Source organism: Oryzias melastigma, linkage group LG22, assembly GCF_002922805.2.
Source record: "Oryzias melastigma strain HK-1 linkage group LG22, ASM292280v2, whole genome shotgun sequence".
NCBI classification, from domain to species: domain Eukaryota; kingdom Metazoa; phylum Chordata; class Actinopteri; order Beloniformes; family Adrianichthyidae; genus Oryzias; species Oryzias melastigma.
The window spans coordinates 14,953,102-14,970,841 of record NC_050533.1 but is presented as its reverse complement, the minus strand read 5'-3'; the positions used below and the strand labels follow the sequence as shown (position 1 = coordinate 14,970,841).

Below are 17,740 nucleotides of genomic sequence, written 5' to 3'. Positions count from 1 at the left end.
AAAAATCTAAAAATGTAGAAAGAACTTAACATTATTAACATTCTAAATTACTATGTAATCACTAATAAGGTCAGATATATTTAAAAAAAAACATTTTCAACTGAAATGTTCTGTGATTTTTGCCATTGGTACAGTGTCACAAACACAAGTTATAAAATAAAGTTCCCCCTTATAATTTTAGTGCCATACGAGTGGTGCCACTATTTTTACTATTTTTACTAATTCTTTCATATGTTTACATATTTTTTTGTTTTAAAAATATTGATTCTGAAAACTTTGCATTCAGTTTTTGTTTTAGGAAACAGATATTCTCAAAAAACAGGTTTTCTCCTCCATCCATTCTCCTCCCTTGGCATCACACTTTGTTCTTCACCAGCTGCGCCCTCTAGTGGCCATGCCATTCACAGCAAAGGTGAGGCAGCAGATTGTTCTGAACTGAGCAGCGTTTAAAAAACAAGAGTAAAAATTCACCAACACATTCAGTCAAGAGAATAAAAACATTGATGCTGATAGACATGATTTATTAACTTTTTTGTGTTATTTTTTCACTTGCAACATTATTTTTGAAAAACAATCAACCCATCAATGTCAGTTCTTTTAAAGTTTTAAAACCCTTTTTTTGCAATGTATTTCAGAGAGAAACATTTAAATTAAACAGACATTATTATAACAAATGAAGACTGAAAACTTTTTTTTATTTGACCGGAAACGGTCCAGTCCTAGCCTGTGCGCGCAGATGAAATATTTGTCCGATGATGGAAATTCAGCCCTGGAATGCGCTTCCCCCCTTCTCCTCTGTGCGTCTGATATTCCTCTGACTTGCTGTGAGGTAAGGAAACAGGCCCAGCCCTCTTTTTATCTTGCAGCCGCGCCATTGGTCTGAACTAGAGCTCAGGAATGTCCTAAAGTGTTTAAATAGCACTTAAGACAGCCTCAAAAGTCAGTTGAATTAGTGAAAGCATCGCAGAAAAAGGGAGGAATAAATAAATTAGATATAAGTTAAACGAAGTGGACTTCTGGAGGATTTTTAAGGACCAGAAAAAGGAGCATTTTCTCTGTATTTTTGTATTATATATTTTTGTATTAATCCGATTTCTTATAAAGGTTTGTACGCGTTTTAATTGAATCATAAAATCACCGATTTGGATATTTGTTCATGTTTTTATCTGTTGTTACAATAGGAAATAACTTAATATTTGGAGATGATGCTGTGTGGCATCTTTCTGTTCTTCATGCTGTGGAGCAGTGATGGAGCGAGGCTGGCAGGTGAGAAAAAAAGTGCTTTTATTTTGAAATGTGATGGTTTTACAAAAAAAAATCTTTGAATGGTCTTTCTTCTATTTTGACAAACTTTTATTGTTTTCTGGTGACAGAAAGTCGGGATGATAACAGCGTCTATGACTTATTTGAGCTGGCTCGGGTTAATAAAAGACAGCATGGAGTGAGTCTGGTCAAAGGAGCGGATCCTTACAGCCCCGCGTACAAGATCCTGAACGCGGACCTGATCCCCCAAGTCCCCGACGCCTCCTTCAGGGACCTCCTCGACTCCATCCAGGCTGAGAGAGGCTTCCTCCTGCTGCTCAACCTGAAGCAGTACAAGCGGTCCCGGGGCACGCTGCTCAGCGTGGAGAAGACCGACGGGTCCGGACCCGTTTTCGAGATCATCTCCAACGGGAAGGCCAACACCCTGGATGTGGTGTACTCCACCGAGAACCAGCAGCAAGTGGTGTCCATCGAGGAGGCGGACCTGGCCACGGGGCACTGGAAGAACATCACCCTGTTCGTGCAGGAGGACCGGGCGCAGCTGTATGTGGGCTGCGAGGAGATCAACGTGTCTGAGATGGACGCCCCAATCCAGACCGTGCTGTCCCGGGAGGTGGCTGACATAGCTCGACTAAGGATTGGAAAGGGATCAGCAAGAGATAAATTCATGGTGAGAAATCTGCATTATAAATAAATTAATATTTCAAATAAATATAAATCTAAAGTCAAATGTATGTATGTATTTTAAAGGGGGTACTCCAGAATGTGCACTTTGTGTTTGGTACCACTCTTGATGCAATTCTGAGAAATAAAGGATGCCAAAGTGGAGGTAAGTCCGACAAAAACTGAACAAATCAGCTCCAAATAGTGCAAAATTCATCAATGTTTCTGTCTCACCATACAGCAACTCTAACCGATGTCATGACCCTGGACAACCCAGTCAATAACTCCAGCCCTGCCATCAGGACCGACTACACAGGTCACAAATCCAAAGGTGAGATCCCCCCTCCTCAATGATCAATCAGTTCAATAGGACTGGGCTAATTTGATGCTCTCTTCCCATCCAGACTTGCAGAGTGTCTGCGGGTTCTCTTGCGAGGACATCGCCAGCATGTTTAAGGAGCTCAGGGGACTCAACGTAATTGTCAAACAGCTGTCGAACGAGCTCGAAAAAGTGGTAAGCTCAAAGAGCCGTCGCGGTTAGCCATTTGTCATCGTTCACGACCTCTTTTCTTCTCTGATCCAACTTTCCTCCTGCTTCCATTTAACACACTCCCAGTGCATAGCCACTTGTCCCTGTAATGGCTGTCCCCAGCCAAGTTCCTAATGAGACCCATGTGAATACAGAAATGTGTCTGGCCACTGGTCACATTTGCACTGCTTCGCTAGATTCCAGCTATGTCTTAATCACGATGGTTCATTTGTATTGGAACTTTGGCAAAGAGGACATTTTCCGTCCTCCGTCAGGATCTGAAGCCTTTTGACTTTCATGCTCTGTTTTCTCCAGTCCACAGAAAGCCAGCTCCTGAAAAATCAAATTAACATCCACAGAGGAGTCTGCCTCCATAACGGCATCGTGCACAACGACAAAGACGAGTGGACAGTGGACGACTGCACAGAGTGTACCTGTCAGGTAAGTGTTAAGGCTCCAAGCCAGTAACCCCTTTGTCTATCACCATAAACACATAATAGCCTTTAATTTTGCGTAACTGCTATTCACTAATTTGAAGCTGTGAACAAAGAGGCTTGTTTTTCTCTGAAAGTTTTGTGAGGGTTAAGTTGAGTATTAGTGAGGATTATTGTGCTTTTTCTGACAAGTAATTGCTTAAAAGACTGTGTTTTTCAGATAAGAATTTAAACATTTTTTGTTTATTGAAGATAAAATTTACAACCTTTTTTACTCACTGAAATTAGACCTAGACCATAAACCGAAAATGTATCGTCAATGTGTATCTGGGACTGGCGACAAATGGTTAGCTTAATTTATGTTATGATGACTTTTATTTATATTAAACTGTTAAAGTAAAATGAAAACAACATATTAGTTGTTTTTTGTTTAACTAATTGTTCATGTTTTGCAATTATATTGTCATCATAATACTGATCACTAATATCACACATCACAAGTTTCCTTTATATGATACTTAAAGTGATCTTTTTTTGTCCAGAACTCTGCTACTGTGTGCCGTAAAATCTCCTGCCCCCTTATTCCGTGTGCTAATGCCACCGTACCCGATGGAGAATGTTGTCCTCGCTGTGGAACACGTATGTTTTTTCTTTTTTTATCAGTTTATTTTGTCTTTATATTTTAAGCTTAACACCATCTTTGCCTTTTCCAGCGAGCGATTACGCAGAAGATGGCTGGTCCGCCTGGTCTGATTGGACCCATTGCTCCACCACTTGTGGGCGTGGTATCCAACAGCGTGGACGCTCCTGTGACCGCATCAATAGCAAGTGTGAGGGCACCTCTGTCCAGACCCGGGACTGCTACCTACAGGAGTGTGACAAGCGCTGTAAGTTACCAAATATTCCCAACGCTGCTGATTCTGTCAGACTCGGATTCCAGTGTAATCATTCTGTTCTTGTGTACTCAGTCAAACAGGATGGAGGCTGGAGCCACTGGTCACCCTGGTCTTCATGCTCTGTGACCTGTGGCGAGGGAGTCATGACCCAAATCCGCCTCTGCAACTCCCCCACACCCCAGATGGGAGGAAGGGACTGCCAAGGCGAGGGACGTCAGACCAAAGCTTGCAAGAAGTCACCCTGTCCAAGTGAGTTCGACATCAAAGGCACTAAAACTGAAAGCATGTTTTGATTGTGTTAATGAGATTCCTTTGGATCTTCAGTCAATGGGGGTTGGGGACCTTGGTCACCATGGGACACCTGCTCTGTCACCTGCGGTGGAGGAATCCAAACCCGAAAACGCCTCTGCAATGATCCTGCGCCCAAATATGGTGGAAAAGACTGTATTGGAGATGCCACCATGCCTCAAATTTGCAACAAACAGGAATGCCCAATTGGTGCGTGTATTAGCTTGATGAATTAATAAACACATCCCAGACCACTTTTGAAATCCCTTTGCTATAACTAAGATTCCCTCTGTTCGCAGATGGTTGTCTTTCCAGTCCGTGCTTCCCTGGAGCAAAGTGTACCAGCTCTCCAGACGGTACCTTCAAGTGTGGAAAATGTCCTCTTGGCTACACTGGTGATGGGGTTACATGCAAAGACATTGATGAATGCAAAGAAGTCCCAGATGCTTGCCACACTCATAATAGCGTTCATCGCTGTGAGAACACTGAGCCAGGATACAACTGTCACCCTTGCCCCTCGCGGTTCTCTGGTCCTCAGCCCTACGGAAGAGGAGTGGAGCAGGCAACCGCGAACAAACAGGTTTGGATTATCAATTATGTGGTTTTAGTCATGTAAATTGACAATAGTGAATATTTTTTTAATACATCTGTTATTTTTTAGGTTTGCACTCCCCGTAACCCGTGCAAAGATGGTAGCCACGACTGTCACAAAAATGCAAACTGCATCTACTTGGGCGTGTACTCCGAGTCCATGTTCCGCTGCGAGTGCAAGCCAGGATATGCTGGTAACGGCCGGATATGTGGAGAGGACTCTGACCTTGATGGGTGGCCCAACACTGACCTACCATGCGTGGCGAACGCCACATATCATTGTAAAAAGGTAGCTGGACCCCACATAGACAGAAACTTTCATTACAGTCATTCTCTGTCATTGGGGTTAATGTCACCTTACACTTTCTATTTCTATCTCTTCAGGATAACTGCCCCAACCTTCCTAACTCTGGCCAGGAAGATCACGACAAAGATGGCCTGGGTGATGAATGTGACAGCGATGATGACAATGATGGGATCCCTGATGACAGAGTGAGTTTTCATGAAGTCTTTTTTAGCTTCTGATTTAGCTTTCTTATAGCCCACACACACTAATATGTATCTTTTAAGCTGCTGGAATGCAACATACTGGAGTTTGTGTCTAAATGGAAAGTTAGTAGCAAAAGAATAATGTAGCATCATGTTCATATAAATAACAGGGTTGTGGGCAAGATGGCTTGTTGCCTGAATTCTTAGTGTGGGGTTGGAAAGTATTGAAAAATGATGCTGTGGTAAAAAGCAGCAGCTTTGTATTGTTTTCAGTCCAGAACAAAAAAAAATACATGATGGAGAAAACACAATTTGTTGCTATAAATACAGTAGCTTTCTATTTTAAAAATAAATATGCATTTCTTCATAAAATTAGGACAACTGCCCAAGAGTTTACAACCCAGCCCAGTATGATGCAGACCGTGACGATGTTGGGGATCGATGTGACAACTGTGTGTTTGAAGCCAACACCGACCAAACAGACACTGACAACAATGGAGAGGGCGACGCCTGTGCTATTGACATCGATGGTGATGGTAGGTGATCTCCAATTCAAATTCACTTTTGCTTTTAACAGTAAAAAACTACAGAGGCTAAGAAAATCCTTTTTTTCCAGGCATTCTGAATGAGAATGACAATTGCCCGTATGTGTACAACGTGGACCAGAGAGACACTGACAGGGATGGGGTGGGAGATCACTGCGATAACTGCCCCCTGGAGCACAATCCAGATCAGGTAATCCCATTTTTTTCACTAACTTTTACTATGCAGCTATCATGATTGACAGCCACGTTCCTCTTTCACAAACTGCATCTGTTTTAATGAAAGATCGGAATGTGAAGAGGGAGGAGTATAATGCCTCTCTTCTCCTTCACCTCTAAAATAAGAGTTGAACTTGAGTAATGAGGTGAAAGGACACTGGACGTTTGACTGTAGGGCCATTGCTTGCATACCTGAAAACAAGGGCCTGCATTTACCTTTAGCATGCCTTACGTTGGAGCAGGTGGGGAGAGAAAAAAATAGCCTCATCCTAAAGGAATTCTGGGCTTCCACAGGTTGACTCTGACTCAGATCGAGTGGGAGACAAATGTGACAACAACCAGGACATTGACGAAGACGGTCACCAGAACAACATGGACAACTGCCCGTACATCCCCAACGCCAACCAGGCCGACCACGACAAGGATGGTAAAGGTGATGCCTGCGACCATGACGACGACAATGATGGCATCCCAGATGACAAAGACAACTGCAGGCTGGCCTTTAACCCTGATCAACTGGACTCTGATAGTGAGTGTTGACAGCACCAATGAATGGCTCCCCTTCAATGGGTCATTCCTGCACAGCATGGTTTTCGGTGTTCATTTTTTTGATTCTATGTGTACATTTCTCTTATAGATGATGGCCGTGGCGATGTGTGCAAAGATGATTTTGACCAAGACAATGTTCTCGACATCCACGATGTGTGCCCCGAGAACTTTGCCATCAGTGAAACTGACTTCCGTAGGTTCCAGATGGTTCCTCTTGATCCCAAAGGCACCTCTCAGATTGACCCTAACTGGGTGGTGAGGCACCAGGGCAAAGAGCTGGTACAGACCGTCAACTGCGACCCAGGCATCGCTGTTGGTATGTACTGCCCAGAGGAAAGCTCATTTGGCAAATCCATTTCAGTGTTGACTCTAAACTCACATTTTAACCTCAGGTTACGATGAGTTCAGTGCTGTGGATTTCGGTGGGACCTTCTTCATCAACACAGACAGAGATGACGACTATGCAGGATTTGTGTTTGGCTATCAGTCCAGTTCCCGCTTCTACACCGTTATGTGGAAGCAAATCACCCAAACGTACTGGTCTAACACTCCCACAAGAGCGCAGGGATATTCCGGCCTTTCAATCAAAGTAGTCAACTCCACCACAGGGCCTGGTGAGCACCTGAGGAACGCCCTGTGGCATACCGGAGACACCCCCGGACAGGTGAGCACAGATGACCAACCCCCAAGGGTTAAAATGTTATATTTAACACACCATAGATGATATATTTGACTATTTATTCTTTTTAGGTGCGCACTTTGTGGCACGACCCCAAGAACATTGGCTGGAAGGACTTCACTGCCTACAGATGGCATCTGACCCACAGACCAAAGACCGGGCTTATCAGGTGAGTCTGGATCTGATTTAACTGGAAATGAGCACAATTAATTAAAGAATGACACCAAACTGAAATGTGGTTTCTTTTTAGAGTGATCATGTACGAAGGCAAAAGAATCATGGCTGATTCTGGAAACATCTATGACAAGACATATGCCGGCGGGCGGCTAGGCTTGTATGTCTTCTCTCAAGAAATGGTGTACTTCTCAGACCTCAAATATGAATGTAGAGGTAAGCGAAGGCTCTTCAAATACGATTCGTCATCACACCAACCTTCATTATTGATCATGTTTTCCCTGTGTTTGCTCTTTCAGATACATAAGCCGCAAGGAAGAATGTTCCAGTTCAAACAGGACACAAAACATGGACTGATTTCAACCTTTTTCCTAGGAGAAAATGCACATTAAAGGAGGTGTGTGGAGCAGGTCATGAGGTAAAGTGACCTCAGAAGTTAAAGCCAAATGAAAGTTTGATGACTTAAATGTTGAGCACCGCTCAGAAGAAATGGACTTCCTTAGTCTCTGCGGAAGGAGGACTTCTTTTTGTGCTTTGCACACCTGAACTGTTATTCCTCTATTGACGAGGAAGAAAATGAAAGAGATTTTTTGTACTTTTTATGCTTTATTTTTAGCATTACCTTTCATCTGCTGTGGACTGAAATATAAATATTTGTGTTTTATATGTTTTTTTATGAAGAAATTTTAGATTTTCTAGAGAAGGAAGAGATGAGGATGTTAGAGTGAAAGAAAGTGAGTGGTGTGTGTTTGCACACGTGTGCCATCCAAGTTTGAAAAAAAGACAACCAAGTCAAAAAGAAATTGAAAATTCTCTCCAATTAGTCATCACAGACGTGGTGTCGGAAGCAGAGCTGGCCCAGGACATGAATCTTCTCAGGAAGGAGCTTAGGCGAGAAAGCGGGAAAACTTCAGGACAGCACAGGGCCTCAAAGCACAAGATGCTGCTTTGGTCAGTTTCTGTACATACAGATGCATTAAAGTCTTTAACCTTCACTAAATAAATTAAGGGACATAAACAGTGAGGGCCAGTCTGTTTCCCAAGATTTTATATCAAATATGATTTTGTATATTTACTTGTTGCTAAATACTTGCTTAACATTATCGGAAAGCTACTACAGCATAATTTTTTAAAAGCACAGAATCCCTTATATTCTGGACAGTATCATGTAAAAGTGTTTTGCATCTGCACAGTGTGTTTGACTGGTGTTCATCTCTGACAAATGGGTGAAAAACAAAAAAGCAAACCCTTTTTGTACAAATATTACCTCATGAATTATTTTTGTACTGAGACCAGCAATGTACCAGAATGACTAGTCTTAGTAAACACAGTATACATTGGTTGTCTTTAGCATTAATACCATTTCTATGATGTATATAAGATTTTCTTGGTTTTGACAGAGAAGCTGAACAGAAAAGGATAAACGAAATAATTGTGTTCTATGATGTGTATGTGCTTCGTAAATTATTTTTATATTTTTTTTGTCTTTTGTTTAGATGTATTCTATTTAAATAATTTATATAGAAACGCAGCCTCTTTTGGACACGTTTCTATTTGTATAAACCTTTTTTTTTGCACACTGACACCAGGATGTCTTTGGTTTCTTTTCTGTTTTTGTATGTGCCTTTTTTAATATTCTTTTCTATAAACATTTGTACATTAGTTTCTACCCAAAGTGCTGTTTATACTCCTGCCTGTTGTTTTGTACATTCAAGGAAAGAATAAATTCTTTTAAAAAATGGAAGAAATTAGCCTTTTGGTGTCATTTGGTGCAAACGAACAGCTAAATAGTAACATTTCTTGAGTTTTTTTGTAATTCGAAAATACAATTAATACTGTATAAAATGACTAGAATATGTTCTTACTTAGAAAAATGTGTATCTCTATCATCATAACTGTTCAAGTGAGTAAAAACTGTGATGTTAAGTGATACTTTTTCAACCTTTATGGATGTGAACCCAGGTGAATCTCTTAAAAGTTGTAAAACCTTGTGGCTGTGAAACACACATGGATGTTTCCAACAGCTTCCTCGCCCTCTCTGATCCTTTCATAGGGTCAGAGGGCTGTTATATGAAGCTCAAGCAGCCTCAGAGTGCTGCAGGTGTCTTTACGTTAGGAGTGACCGCATTCTTACCAGGATGAGCTCACAGGGTTTCCATTCCCCTAAACTGCATCTTCCGTTCTCCATTGTGGTGATTACACACCTTTTATTTGTAAACCAGACAAATAATGAAACACGTGCGACCAGATCATTACGAACGCTTTGCAGTCAGTATAAAAAATGACTGTTTGGCCTTTCAGACCATTCCAGCATCTCTGTTTAGATTTCCGTGCAGATAGTGCGGCTCTGGTAGCAGGACTAATGGTGGGACTTGTTTATCTGGGCGTTCTGAGTTTTTGAGGAATGTGAGGTAATTCCTGTAATTTAGCAGGGGTCACGGTGTGTGGTGGAGGTGGGGAGCGAGGCGAGCACAGGCGTCCAGGTCCGGTGCCAAGAGAGCAGAAAGGGAAAGCCTTGGGGCGGGAGTCATCCAGGTGCTGGATATACAGCCAGGAGCCCTTTGGAATGGTACCAACAGCTTATACAGAAAAAAAAATCCCTCAAACAAGAACATCCAAAGATTGTTGTCTTTAATTAAAGTGAACCACTCTGTTAAATGAAAATGGATTACATGGGCCAGGTTTCACAAAGTCGTATCAATCTCCGCTTTTTAGTAGATCACCTATGAAGCAAGAACGACTGGAATGCCTAGAGATAGAAGAAGCATCTTTATGTTACATGGAATCTCTGACCACACAGAAATACTATGACTCAAAGAAGAAAGCCTAAATGTAAAGGAGGTGCTGGCATTCAGAAATTCACCACTCTAATACTATTGTTCATAGCAGCAAAAAAAACAAAAAGCTTAGAAAATGACATTTTGTTTAAAGGTATACAGGGCACTATCTGATTTATACTATTAACTTTTGGGTGGATCTAAAAAAGGAAAAAGTTGTAATCACAGTCAAATGACATAAATGAAACGTTTAAGACGGGAGGAAATAAAATCTTTGTCAAGGTCTACTGGTGTCATTAGCCACTAATTTCGTGGCACTTGGTCCGGTTTTCCGTCAGCTCACATTCGTTCAGCAGCATAAGGAGCTGCTCTTCAGTAAGGCTGGGGGATGCATTCTGCAGGAAAACACAAACACATGTTTTAGTGTGTGTCATATGTAGACACACAATCATAGTCCATAATTATGTGTAATGTCAAACACAATGTGCACGTTCATTCAATGAAGGAAGCATCAGTCCAATTCAAACATAACTGCATCAAATCGGGCCACTGTAATTGCTTAACAAAACATCTAGAAAAGGCATTGTGGCATTGAAACAATTAAATAACTCAACAGAAGATCAAGTTTTGTATCCGTAGTATAATTAATATAATTTAGGTGGAATTAAATTAAAAAGGATTCACTTCTTTCACTCAGGGAAGAAAGGAATGAGAGCGCACAAGCCCAAGGCAAGCACACTACCTATCAAAGAAATATGTAAGTTTTTTGACTGGAGTCCCTGTACAATCCAAAGAGATAAATTACTTTATAATGAAATCAAATAACTTGTGAAAATTTAAAAACATCTACCAGAAAAAAAAAATATAAAATGTTAAAGTAATATGTAAATAAAAAATGGAGGGGTTCAAGAATATAGCCTTGCGGAATCCCATTTGTAATTTGGATTAGGGACCTCAAGTCGGTTGTCCATCCATCCAATGCTCTGGCACAGGCCCAAAGCAAGCCCATTACCTATCAAATAAATATGCAAGTTTTTTGACTGGAGTCCCTGTACAATCCAAATAGATAAATTACTTTACAGTTAAAGCAAATAACTTGAGAAAATGTAAAAACGTCTTTACTATGTAAAAAAAAAAAAAAAGGCCAGCTGAGAGACATGTTCTCTCCAACATGTCCTGGGTCTTTCCAGGGGCCTCCACTCATTTGGACATGCCCACAACACCTCCCCACCTCCCCAGGGAGGCATCCAGGAGGCATCCAGACCAGATGCCCACCCCACCTCAACTGGCTCCTGTGGAGACAACCCTGAGATATTCCAGAACAGGTGTAAGATGCTCGCCATACATGGAGTGCCATAACCAAATGGCCAACATGTAGAATGTAGTACGTGCTGGAAGTCCCAAAATCAAGATGGGAAAGGTAGATGAGGATGACCGAGTTAAGATCCTGTGGGGCTTCAAGATACAGACAGACAAATTGGTAAAAGAGCAGACATAATAGTTCTGGAGTTTTCGGAATATCCACAAATGAAGGGATGCCTCCTTAAGACGGATAGAAACTCTCAAAGTTCAAACCTGTACTGTCTGCCACATCTTAGGTAGTAACAACAACAAAAAATCCTTCAATCCCAACATCCTGCCAACTTTCCAGCATCCTATCTAAATGTTTTTGCAAAATATTTACCGATCTCAAAACCCTGTTTTTGAAAAACCTAGAGAAATGGGCTTCATTAATGCACGAGCTGACACAAGATTGGCACTTCATCATAATAAACCACACTGTTGATGTTGCCTCAGAGCTTCTAGTTGGAAGCTGTCTGGGGAAAAAAGTACTTCCAGTTGGATGTTGGAATTGTTTTTCTACAGATAAGCCAGACTCCTCACATGCAATACGCTAGAGACTGCATGTGAGTTCAAGGATGAAAGCCAGCCTCTTTAAACTATGTAGGTCACAAGTAAAATGTTGGTTAAGCCCTTAAGAAAACCAAAAAAACACATGGGGGCAGTGTTGGGGATGATGTACCTATTTGATTTTCGCGGCTTGGCCGTACAAGCCGCCTGATGTTCTAGGTGGACAGCTGTAAACGCAGCATTCAATTTGAACCAATAAAAGCAACCTATTACCTTCAGTGACATGAAAATCATGCCAAAAATGTGCTCAGAAGAGTGAAATGTTGAGTCGCTGAGTTTAGTCATCATTGAAATCATCCTGTCAGCACATGTGCTCTTGTTCTGCAGCTGTCATAACAGGCTCACACTATGTCCCTGGCCTCGGAATAAGGATGTTCTGACCTAGTTAATATGTTTAATATCAATCCAAGCATTAAGGGAGTAATAACGGGTGTGAATTCAGTATTATTTGTGGTCAATGGAAGCTGTAAATGCTTAAGTTAAGAGTCCCATCAGGTAATGCTGTCATCCAAACATGGAAAAAAAATAGGTACATTTTTCACCGCAGAGAGACTCCCTGCTGAGTAAATATCACACTCACTTGATTGTTTTCACCTTGTCCTCACACCCTACTGAGTAACTCCGGGCAAAAAAAAAAAAAAAAAAAAATCACATTCCTGTGTCTTCTATATTCCTCTGAGCTGAAGCTCATACATCGATCACTTGTCAAAGACCACCCTCTGAAAAACCCTGCAGCTCCTCATCAGAAACCAAGCTCTGAAAGATATTCGTAGTAAATATGTGGCTGTGTTTCTCACAGACATATACATTGTAATCAACCATCCAGTATTCCAAACATTAGTGTTTTTAGGTGTGTGTGGCGGAATTTGGCCTTTTTCCGAGACATCATAAATAAACGAAAACAGACATTTTTCTCGTTTATATCCTGCTAACGAGAGTGAGTTAACATTTATATACCTCTTTAGATTGAATTTTATAAAATTATTGATATTCCCAAAAAATAAATCTACTTCAAGTAGTTGTGACACTTTAAGTGTTTTTTTTAAGTCTCAGATTTGCAACCAGGACTGTCCTCTTTTATTTCTGGCAGTGGCCTGATTCAGTTGAACAGACGTGCTTCACAGATGTCTAAAAAAACTGCAGCTTTGAAATAAGATGGGACACATTTTCCCTTTGTTTGTCTCTCTTCTATCATAGAATTAGAGACTGGAAAATGTAAGATTGCTGCGTGCCAACATGAGAGATTCATTAGAGCACATGAACTGTGCATGAAAACTGATGTGCTGGATGGAGACTTAATTTCATTAAAAACATGTCACAAAAGCCAAACATATTATAGATGAGAAACAGTTGTTGTTTTCTTAGTGTTTTTTTTTAAAACCAGGATATAAAAAGTGTATATAGTTGCTAAAAGATTTTTAAATTTTGATTCTTAACGACAGAACGACAAAGAAAAATTGTAAATTATTAAATATATTTTGCAACCCTGATATTAAATTCTGAAATTTCATGTCAATTGAGCCAATAGAAGCCAAATAAACATTTTAAAAATCTAATCATTTGAGTATTAGTAATCAAATCACTATAAATCTAAAATTAAGGTGATGTTATAACAGAAAAACTCTCTGGACTCATAATTTTTACAGTAGCCAAAACTGATGCTATTACAGGCAAGCTGTCAAAAAATCAGACAAAGAGAACTCCGGGGGATTTTTCTTCCACTAAATTCTCTGTAAATGGCAGAAACAGCAACGCTGAATTAAAGTTTATACACAAAGCAACACCACAAGGAAGTAAATAAAAGAAACAGTAGATTTACTTTTGTTTTTCTTGACCTATGTTCGTGCATTTTGCAGAAAACTGCTACTACTTGCAGCTGGTGTGATATATTAATATAGTAAAAAGAGTCTTGATGTGAATATTCTGGCAAAGAAAAAAGGGGATGTTTTGCATTCTCAGTCATCAAGGTTGTTGTGGTCCAAAAAGCCTAGGTTTAATGGTTTAAAGATGTCTATTTTTGGCTCATCCGAAGCGTCTGCTCTGAATGATGGGGTGTTTCAGGCCTACAAACTGTCTGGTCACTCACTCTTATGAGTAGTTAAAAGTCACATGTGTCCTCAACCACCCTGCGGGTGATTTAAGGTTATTGTCTGCTGTGGTCGAAGTCCAAGTCGGTTTGGTTACTGGAGTCTTCCAAGTGAAAGCAGTTGTGAAACTGCTGGGGGAGAGGAGTCGAGGTTGCACTGGGAATGACTGATACTTTAAGGAACCTTCCCTCTTTTTGAGCTTTTTTATTTGTTTTTTAAAACTCTTTGTCTTTTACATTTAAGTCACACATGGAGAAGATAAAAGTCAATAATCATGATAGCAGTGCAGTTGGCTTTAAGTTTATATGTCTGGATTTTTGGGCAAAAATATTTTAGATTGATCTGCAACTTTTTGACATTTTGCGCAAAAGTTATTCATAAAAGGATCAAAACTTTTTATTTCATTACAAATTTTCTAAGCTTAATTTTTCTCAGTTCTCGACTCATCTGAAGAGCCTCGGCCATTCTGGTACTTTTTCTTTCATTCTAGAAAGGAAGCCTTCTTTACGATATAAAGGGATAACATCAGAGTAGCTTCCTGATTAGAAAAGACATGGAGGTAGAATAAAGCAAACATTTGAGCTTCTCCTCTCTGTTCTTTTAAATGGCACCATGCTTTTATATCTTCCTTGAGCCTTTAAACACTTTAAGGTGTGTTCACACCAAACGCAATTTGCGCGTCAAGGTCCATTCACACCGCCTGCATCAACTCGTGAATTCAAGCAGGCACTTTCAATGTAAAGTCAATGCAAATTCACATTTCTTAGTCTGGTCTCAGGCTCCACGAACAAAACGTGCGTTCGTTGATCGCGCACTGGGAGCTCAACCGGTTAAACTTCTTGACTGGTAAATCGCAAAAATGCTTAACTGTGACCAGTGAAGGATTCAGATATGGTAGTGATGTGCGGGTAGTGTCCTTTTCATAATACGAAAGTACCAACCGTTGTAAGAATGATCATGAAGGAGACATTAATATTTGTCTTTTGTTGTTGCGGCACAATTATTTCAGAGTTCAGTATCTGAACTTTGGTAGAGAAGACATGTTGCGTCAACCAATCAGAGACTCAGCTTTGGCCCATGATGTATTGATGACATAATTAGCGGGTGGAGTCCAAAACTAATTGTTCTCCTCCAGTTGTCAAACTGGGTCACAGCAAGAAGGAAGTACAGCTGAAAGTGATCGTCATTCAGACGCAGCTCCAACAGTAGATGGTGAAACTCACTGTAGTGGAAGAATCCCTGTTTCCATGAACCTAGGCATGGAGACGTGATTACTGATGCTTTTGTAGCTCTTCAAAATACATAAACCTGACCTCTCAAGATCCTCCTGTCTTCCATGCATTGACTGTATATGAGATGTACAGAAATACAGTCAATGCTTCCATATAGCAATGACAACGCCGTGTAAATTGAGTTTGGTGTGAACACATTGTAGTCACAGTCCCGTTCACCACCTGAAACACATTTACACACTGATGGCACTCTGCTGCCTTACACCGGTGCCAACCTGCAACCAGCAGGAGCATCGTGGAGTTCAGTGCCTTGCCCAAAGACACTTTGACACACCTGTGATCTTCTGACTCCTCGACAGATTACAGTTCTTAGTCCTTCTTCTGCATCAACGTACCACCAGAGGAAGAATCTAACAGAAGAAGACTTTTTCCCTTCTCCAGTCATCTTGTGTTGGACCAAGTCAGACTTTTAAGATTTAACTTTATACATATACCTCAGTATCACAGACACAGAGGCATAATCTGCTTAAAATAAGGAAGAGTTGTTTTTTTTAACCAACAAGATTTCATATGACAGCACAGGAAAGGGCATGAATGACTTCAACCGTCCTTATGTTTCTGCATGATTTCATAAATTATTGAGTGATGTATCACGTTTTGGAGTAGGGAGTTATGAGGTCACCCGCTGATGTGCTGCTGAGAGTTTCGACGCCTTCATCAGGCAAACAGATAAGGGTGCGTGAGCGCATGTGAGATGTAGAAGCTATTCCATGTCCTTGAGGCCTCAATGATTTCACAATGTAAGTTTGGAGTCGCACGTGAGGCTACACAGGAAAGGATTTGCAGCTGCTGGTTCACTTATCGCAAATATCATCTCTATCACAGCAGGGATAATGAGTGTGAGCACCCCTTTGTTCTGAATCGTTGTACGCGATGTCAGAGAAGAACCAGAGGGGGTTTCTGAGGAACCTTTCTTTGAACCGTCCCTGTCAGGAGATCAAATGCAGGTGAACTAAAGATGACAAGCGCTGGCCAAAAGCCATCAAAGGAAAAGAACAAAACACAAAATGTTATGAAAACAGCAGAAAAAAGGGCTTTCTACTTCAACAATTAAACTACTGTAAACTATCACTCTTGTGAAGACTACCATTACAGATAACTGACGATGCGTTTCTGGTGATTTTTGTAAAACTTAATTTAATTCAAACATTTCCATGTAATGCAACACCGGCTAACGCAAAAGGAAGTTTGACTGATGGACCTGGCGTAATAAGAACAAGACAGGCCTGCAGGACTAGTTACATTTAGAGTTAAAGTAGGGATTGCCCTTCCCATGAACAATCTCAAGAGGGAAATGAGGCTGCAGGAAAATCAGCATCAGAGTTTTAGTAAGTAATTCTAATCTTTTAGGTTCTCCCTAAATTCTCACTGCAATTCATCACTGTTGAGGCAGGGACATTGCAATCATTTTGTGACATTAGTTATTCGATCCCTTCATCCTGACACAAGTATTTTAGTAACTTTCAATAAAAGTCTCTTTTTTTCACTTAAATGATATGTAAATTGCAGTATGAAGTATTTTAGTGAAGCATAAAGTTATTCTCCGCCCTCCATCTGCAGCTGGGAGCATGAATGCAGAATTTCATGTGTGGGCTAACCTGCTACTCTCTGCGGTGAGTAGTTAGGAAGTTGCCAACTGTAGCACCATAATTCTCCTTCCAATAACACCATAAAAATGCACAAGTTGGACCAGTAGTCTCCATTTAAAAAAAAGAAGTCCTTGAGAGGTCTAAATACTTGTTAAATGCAGCAACAAAATCAGACCAGAAGATGGTTGTGTACATAAAACAGCAAATGTTAGCTTTCTTTAAAAAAAATAGGTTTAATTAAAAAAAAAAAAACGTACCATCCGAATGTGATAGTTTAAAGAAAATACATTTAAAGTGGTGGGAAATAAACTTTGAAGACTTGTTTGCATTAAGGAAACCATGATTTATAAAAGCTTCAACAAAAATGTGCCTATTTATAAAAAAAAAAATCTTCACAATTATTGAACTTAAAGTCACAATTATGTAACAGGATGTGTTTTTATTATGTTTTTATTCTATTTTTTGCTGGGCCCTGTTTGTGTGCACTGACTGTTTTGAATGCACCATGGACCTAATTGGAAGATGAAGAACAGGTGCACTCCAGCCACACCTGGTGACTTTAAGAAGAGCACCAGGTGCAGCAGCAAGAGGGACGGACACAGAGATGTGCAGACACACAGAGGCACATAGAAGACGCGCAGGAGGTTGAACAAGACTCACAGGCGGGGGTCCCCACGTCTCTCGGAGCCATGCCGCCCTGGGAGCGGGGTGGCCACCGGTCCTCCCTGGACGGCACAAACTTTTAGCCACCTGATGTGATGCGCTTGG

At 40.7% G+C, this 17,740-nt stretch overlaps 2 protein-coding genes across 5 annotated transcripts in view; one reads left to right on the top strand and one right to left on the bottom strand.

Annotated features, from left to right (window-relative positions):
• Window positions 1-932: 932 nt before the first annotated feature.
• Window positions 933-9,053, top strand: LOC112147575 (thrombospondin-1). The gene is made up of 22 exons (XM_024274084.2): window positions 933-1,104; window positions 1,182-1,266; window positions 1,374-1,933; window positions 2,014-2,092; window positions 2,168-2,257; window positions 2,331-2,440; window positions 2,771-2,896; window positions 3,432-3,528; window positions 3,603-3,776; window positions 3,858-4,034; window positions 4,110-4,283; window positions 4,373-4,653; window positions 4,735-4,953; window positions 5,049-5,156; window positions 5,530-5,689; window positions 5,770-5,888; window positions 6,209-6,443; window positions 6,552-6,779; window positions 6,856-7,127; window positions 7,214-7,311; window positions 7,393-7,532; window positions 7,616-9,053. Exons 2-22 carry the CDS (start codon window positions 1,203-1,205, stop codon window positions 7,621-7,623), a joined length of 3,519 nt encoding a protein of 1,172 aa, XP_024129852.1. The 5' UTR covers window positions 933-1,104; window positions 1,182-1,202; the 3' UTR covers window positions 7,624-9,053.
• An 877-nt stretch (window positions 9,054-9,930) lies between these two features.
• fsip1 (fibrous sheath interacting protein 1) overlaps window positions 9,931-17,740 on the bottom strand; it is a 29,610-nt gene continuing 21,800 nt past the window's right edge. For all 4 annotated transcript variants that reach the window (XM_024289711.2, XM_024289871.2, XM_024289948.2 and 1 more), the window contains one exon: window positions 9,931-10,488. In XM_024289711.2, coding sequence (XP_024145479.1) covers window positions 10,390-10,488 — 99 coding nt within the window. In that variant the 3' untranslated portion in view covers window positions 9,931-10,389. The remainder of the gene's footprint in view (window positions 10,489-17,740) is intronic.